This window comes from Centruroides sculpturatus, unplaced genomic scaffold, assembly GCF_000671375.1.
Source record: "Centruroides sculpturatus isolate CEXI.00-Female unplaced genomic scaffold, Cexi_2.0 scaffold330, whole genome shotgun sequence".
In the NCBI taxonomy this organism is placed as follows: Eukaryota; Metazoa; Arthropoda; class Arachnida; order Scorpiones; family Buthidae; genus Centruroides; species Centruroides sculpturatus.
In genome coordinates, this window is record NW_019384592.1 from 88,119 (window position 1) to 95,449 (window position 7,331).

Sequence of the window (7,331 nt, forward strand, 5' to 3'; positions counted from 1 at the left end):
GAAATTCAAGCAAACTCGTTATGATAAAATTCAATTTACATTTTATCATTTTTATTGAAACTTATTATTATTATTAATTTTCATCAGAAAAACATTTCAAAGTGTCGTTTCAATTCTATTTATTTATTGGAGTGCTTGTGGATACACGATATTTTTTGTTTTCCGTTGGTGCGTACGCGAATAAATCGGAAGGTTTTCCGATGTGTGAGCTGACCACATACAGTTGTCCATGTGAGAAGCACAGATTCTCCAAATCTAGCCTACAAGCTTGCAGCGATTGTCAGAAGTGCGATATTCCTCATTTTTATGTATATTTTTTTTAATCCTTTACAATTTTAATTATTTAATTGCTCCTTCCTCTCTTCCTTGACATGTTGTGACATTTCTGATAGTTGGATAATAAACTGTTTTATCGTAATTTGTCTTTTTAAATTATTTTGAGTTGATATTAAAATTTGGAAAAAGAGGGATCCCTAGATCAGTAAAATAGGCGAATTTCCTTCTACAACTTTGGTTGTTGTTCAGGATACAGTTAAGGTTTTAACAAAGTTTGAGCGAATACATAATTAGCAAAAAATAGTTGGAATAAAGTGATTAAACAAAAATTATTACAAATATCGTAAATAACAGTTCACAAATGCATATATAGAGAGATTTTTTGGAGGGGGAAATGGTCTTCACAATTTGAAATCAATTGAATTCACGATGAAATGTTTGTATACACTTGCGCCATCTATCATAGGATAATTGTGTCGTTAATCCAGAATCAGCGGAGAGAGACTCAGGCGAAACACATTGTACTGGTTAAGGTATCTTCGTTTAATCAAGTAATTAATGTACAAATGAGTCTTTACATAACAGTAGGACGAACGTCCATATGTGTCGACAGATAGTAGTCTGAACAAAGGAACAAGTGAAGACAAAGGGTCATGAAACGTTTTATTTGGTTATTGGGAAGGTCCCTCTAGTGGGTCAAATTGGTTTGTGTCGAGAGTACCGACAAATTGTACTGTTCCAGAAATCTTTGTGGGAGTGTATTAAACAACTTTCCAAAGTTTCATGGCAATTGGATAAACAGTGTGGTAATGCATGAAGGACATACAGGCAGACAGACATACATTCATTTTTATATATATAGATGAAGAAGACATAATGTGGTTGAAATATGTTGAGTAGTAGTATAGGTCTGATACATTGGGGATGTATTTTATTTTTACTTGTAAGAAATATAAACTTAAAATTTTATTTTTTAAAATATACCCCAAAGTGTATCATATTTACACTGATAATAAAAAGTAAAGCACAATTTTCAAAATATAGCCCAAAAAATAGAAAGTCACTCATATCTAGGAATGTAGAGCCCGACAAATATTCAATATTTCCTGAAACCCAGCTGTGATTTATGATAGAAGAAAAGAAGAATAGTCGGTGAGTAAGATTCTACCTGGAAATGTGTTGTTGTAAAAGCAAAGCCATGTTGATCAGATTAGAGTTGTTTGTGGTCTATTATTCTCTTGGAGGCACATTAACTTTGATACAAGTTAATATACTAATATCACAGTTAAGACAGAATTTTCATTTTGAATTTCAAAGTAGCAAATTCCTTAACAAATAAATCTCTAATCCCCAGTTGGACCAAATAGTACAGTTATGAACTAACAGGATTTCAAACTATCCAAGTTTGAATTAATGAGGATTTCCTATTAATAGTAATTACTACTACATACAATAACAAAAGATATAAAATTTTATTAGAATTGATTAAGCTATATTACTTTATTTTTAATAACAAAGTTTTTGTATTAATTAAAAATATTTTCTGATGTACAGTACTTTGCTGGGGATTGGGCTGCAGTTTGAAAAAATTGTAGACCTATAAAATCCCACTGTTGCCCATCTGTCTTTCTTTAATCTCAAGAACAGAGTTAGATAGATGAAAGCCAAGACCAGATATGGAAACCTTAGGGGCAGGAGGCCCTGATTTAAATATATATGAACTTTTGATGCAAACTGGAAGTCATGTTATTTCAATTCAAAAATTTTTCCCCAAAAACAGTTAATGATAGGCACAACTCTCTTGTTAAAGGAAAAGTATGATGTACAGGGGCAAGCCACTACTAATTTGAGGTGGAGAGCATATATTTTAAATTAAATTAATTAAAAATATGATTAAAAGTTGCAGCCCAGTGTTGTGACAATGTCACAATAAATAATTGCTCGTTATAAATTAATGTATGTTTTGATAAAAGTAAGAGCTAAACTCTTCTATGGGGAACATTAATATTAATGTGTTATATCTCCTATAAGCCAAATTCCATGTGCTTGAAATAAAGTTTATTTTGATCAGTCGTAACTGGATTTTTTGAATAACCAGAGAAATCTCGCAGGCACTTTGAATTCAGCTTATAGAGGATATAACACATAAACAAAAGTAAGAGCTGTTTTAGGCTAAGTTTAGTAAGCTGTAAATTTAAATTATGAATTGAGTTAACATAAATTAAAATGTAATTGATTTATTTTTGAAATTATATAAAATATGTAATTTTTATCAATGTTAATGAATTTAAAATGAAAATGTCATGAAAATCAAATTATTTTTACCTCATACTAGGAGACCATCTGGAAACCCAGAAACAGATTTAATGGATCATTTACATGTTGTAAAAGAAGAGCATAAAAAAGAATTGGAACAGATTTTGGCAGAACAGACAGAAGATATTGAAAATTTAACACAAACTGTATATAAAGAACGTCAGAATTTATTGTCAGCAATAGAAGATATTAAAAATAAATATGGAGACTATAAAGAGGTATAATTTTAAAAGAGCAATTTTAATTTTGANTTTAATTAAATCGGAGGGGGGGTCGGAAATCACAATAAAAATTTTAATTATTTAAAAATATTGTAAAATATACGGTCAACTAGTATTCACCCTACTATAAACCCATCGCCTCTTGAGACTTCTATGAGAATGTCCCAGGAAATCCAACACCAGCTGTTCTCAAGGTCATCCAGCTGTAAACACAATGACTCATTGGTGTCAAATTTCGCAGTAAGGCGGAACAATGGAAAATAAAGTTTAAAGCCTTTTCTTTAAAATTAATGCATTTCTTTCGTTTTTTTTCAGTTTTAAGTATTTTTTTACGTTTAATTACATTAATATCAAAAATTGCTGGGAACTGAAGCGATTAATGTACTGGGACTTCAACATGGTAATGTTGAAGTCCCAGTACATTAAAAAAAACATTAAAAGTTTTATTATATTTTTTAAATAAAAAAAATTTGATAAAACGTATTTATTTCCTAATATTCAAAAAATTCAATGGAATAATGCATAATAATTATTTTTGAGATCCCCATAGATGTGAAACAGATCAAATAGCCTTACTTGGCTCCTAGTGATAAGAGCTTGAACATGTAAATAAAAATTGTTCATGATGATGTTTCTTTTTCATTAAACTAGCATAAATTAACAATTTTCTCAACTAAAAAAGGGTAAAATAAGATTGCAATGATCCTCTTCTGGAATAATCCTAGAAGTATCAATGATCTATCATTTTTATTTAAACTTTTTAATTGAATAAAATATATTTTTACTTTTAGAAAGATAAGCATCTATATATATATATAAAGTATATATAATTATCTTTCTAAAGTTAAAAGTACAGTTGAAAAATTTTAATATTTTATAAAAACAATGCTAGTTTTTAATAATGTTAAATAACAGTTTTATTCTTAGCTAAAGTATTTGCCTTTGTAAAATAAACACCATAAAAAAAAACATACTGTTTTTCATTTTATAAGCCAAACATCATTGTCCAGTTGATGACCTATAAACAATTTTTATAACCTCTTAATATCATTGGGCTGCAATTTGAAAAAATTGTAACCTATAAATTCCCACTGTCATCCACTGTCTGTCTTTCCTTAATCTTGAGAATGGAGTTAGATAGATATGGAAAGATTAGGGGGAGGAGGCCCTGATTAACTATATATGAATTTCCAGTGCAAAATGGAAGTTACATTATTTGAATTCAAAATTTTCCCCTGAAAGGAGTTAGATAGATGAACTGCACGACTCTATTGCTAACAGAAAAGTATGATTACAGAGGCAAGACACTACTAATTTGAGGTGAAGAGCATAAATTTTAAATTAAAAATATGATTAAAATTGTAGCATGTCATTATGACAATGTCACAATAAATAATTGCTTGTTATTATTAATTTTATTATGTAATGTCCTTGAGAATATTAAAAATACTAGGCTATTTGTAAATTTATTATAAAATATGTTTATAATAAATTTACAAATATAATAAAATATAATATATAGTTAATCAGGTCCTCCTCCTCCTAATATTCCCACTGTTATCCACTGTCTGTCTTTCCTTAATCTTGAGAATGGAGTTAGATAGATATGGAAAGATTAGGGGAGGAGGCCCAATTAACTATATATGAACTTCCAGTGCAAACTGGAAGTTACATTATTTGAATTCAAAATTTTCCCCTGAAAGGAGTTAGGTAGATGAACTGCACGACTCTATTGCTAACAGAAAAGTATGATTGTTTACTAAAAGCATGTTCCTTAAATGGGTTTGCTTCTCCTTAGATTATTTCATTTATCCTTATGAGAGTGAGTAATAACAACACATGAAAAACAAGCAAAAAAACTCCTACCCTAAAAAATGTAGTGTCTTCCAAATAAAACTGCTGCATATTTGATATTGAGAAATTGAAATATTATCTGTCATATGCAGACTGTATTTCAATGTATTAACTATAAAAATGAATTTACTCTAAAAAAATACCATTACTGTTTAAAATTATTTGAAAAAAGTAAAGAAGAAAGTTGGCTCCTCTGTACAGATGCCCTTACTACATTATTTTTCAGAAATAAACTTGTATACAATAAAATACAATATAGTTTATACTAAAAAGTATATATCTTTGAGGTCACAGAAATTTATTATAAACATATTTTATAATAAATTTACAAATAGCCTAGTATTTTTAATATTCTCAAGGACATCTATATATATATATAAAAATGGGCGTGTGTGTCCCTATACAGTAATACCCCGAACTTACGCGATAGGTGGGACCGAGCGGTAACCGTGTAAGTCGAATTCGCATAAGTCGGGGTGTAATTTTGCATATAAATACATACAAATAATTTTTAATTCGGGCAAGAGACTAAAGAAAACAATAATTTAGAAAAAAATGTTTAATAAAATCTTAGATAATACATATGTATAACAAATTAGGCTTATTATTTTACAATTTTTCACATTTACTTGATTATTACGCCATAATTTTAACATTGTTTCCATCTCAGCGATAATACTGTGACGTTTACAAATGATGCTTGAATTTANTTATCATGGATACTTTTTAATGTTTTTTTACCATTTTATTAATAATTATTTATATACATCATCAATAAAACTGAGTGGTTTTTAAATATATAATGAAGTGTTTTAATTAGTGTGTATTCTATACAATTTATGCAATATACATCAGACATTTGGAGATGATACTGGATTCAAGTTACATGAAATATTGTTAGTTAAACATAATTATAAAGATTGTATAATTTTACAGCTGTTAAAACATTGATAGTTTCTTAATTTACACATCTATACTATTATAAAGAGATAAAGTTTGGATGTAGGAGGTAATCTCTGAAACTACTCATCCGATTTCAAAAATTCTTTCACCAATATTTAGAATGGAACTTCAGGGTATATTAGGGTATATTCAGGGTACATAGGCTGTATATTATTCCATTAAACATTCATATAAATTAAAAGATGCCATCTAGGATTAAGGCTTTTACGTTCAACAAATGGTGCTAATTCCGCGAGTATGACGACCTAAGTTTGCTTTTCTGTGAGGATGAAGTAAAGCAGATCTATCTATCTATATAAATAAAAATGTGACGTTTGTTTGTTCCTACTGATTCCTTTGAAATTTTGACACAACGTTGCATTTGAATACGCACGTGTTTTTATATAATATACATGTTGAAATTCCCCCCCCCACTTGGGGGAGATGGACAGGATTAAGGCTTACCGTGAAGAACACTGCTTCTATTTATACTATTTTAAGTGCAGTTTTTTGCATTTTTGATTGCATTTTAATAAGGTACGTCAAGAGAATGTACACTAAGAAGGGATTTTTCAAAAAATTTCCCTGTGGGAGAAGTGTCATACGTTTATAATAGATACATTTTGAGCCACAACAACACGTGGCAAGGTCTGCTAGTTTTCTAATATATTAGTTTTGAAATTAAAATTTCTTTCATTATTATCATTTTTATAAGTTTAATACCTAATTCCAGTTTGATATTTATTTTTTTATTCAGTACAAAAGTAGTGTATAAATTGCCACTAGTGTGTCTTCTACTCCTTTTTATAGGAAGAAACAAAAGTGATAGTGGTGAAACAGTTCAGTGCAGAAAACAAGAGTGGAGGCATTGGAGTATGAGATGCTTGAAAGTTTTAATGATGTGTGATGTCAGTGAAATCAGATGGTAAGAGGAGCATGTCGTCGCTGGGCGACCCAGTTTGGCAATTGGGACTATGATGGCCATCGTCCAGTCTAAGGGGGGTTCCCATTGACCAGATCTTGGTTAGCCGAGTAAGTAAGAGGTGATGTCCCTCTGGCAGAGAGCCTTTAATGCCTGAGTGCTGACACAGTCTGGGCAGGCATGGCATTACAAAGATGTCTAAGGGCGTGGTGGACATCCAAAAGGGTAAATGGCTGGTCATCCTGCCAGGGGTATTGCAGACAAGATGCCAGAAGAGGGGCAAAAGCCTCAATTGGGTGAGGCCAGCCAAAGCAGTCTGCTAGAGCAAGGGTGGGCAACCTTTTTTATAACATGGGCCAGAATAAATTGTACGTTTTTTCCGCGGGCCATAGTAGTTAATTGACACCTTGTGACCTGTAAATTTTTAGTCTGCAAATATGAAATAAATAAATAAATAAAAATAAATTAATTACTACAGTCGACCCCCCTATAACACTGTTGATTATTCCGTTTTATATGAATTCCATGTTGTATGAGTCACTTAGATTTTACAAATGCGTGTGCCGGGCTGTGAACGGCTTACCTATTTGTAAAATCTAAGTGACTTTAAACACAATAAAGACAGCACTATGTAGTTNTGGTTTTGCTTCTTTTAAAAAATATATTAAAATATACATATTATACTCTGTAACACTACTAAACTAGAGCCTTATACCCCGTTCGCCTTGGTGCGACCTCCCTTGACCGTTTCAATCTCGACTGAAACGAGGTTCAACCGCAGTCGACTCAAGAGTTCTTGA

General features: G+C 30.8%; 1 protein-coding gene across 1 annotated transcript in view; it reads left to right on the top strand.

The window, feature by feature from the left end:
• The window catches only part of LOC111624793, a 31,224-nt gene extending 24,736 nt beyond the window's left edge, over positions 1 to 6,488 (top strand). The window contains exons 4-5 of the mRNA XM_023367744.1: positions 2,612 to 2,810; positions 6,420 to 6,488. Coding sequence (XP_023223512.1) covers positions 2,612 to 2,810; positions 6,420 to 6,488 — 268 coding nt within the window. The remainder of the gene's footprint in view (positions 1 to 2,611; positions 2,811 to 6,419) is intronic.
• The last annotated feature ends 843 nt before the right edge of the window (positions 6,489 to 7,331 follow it).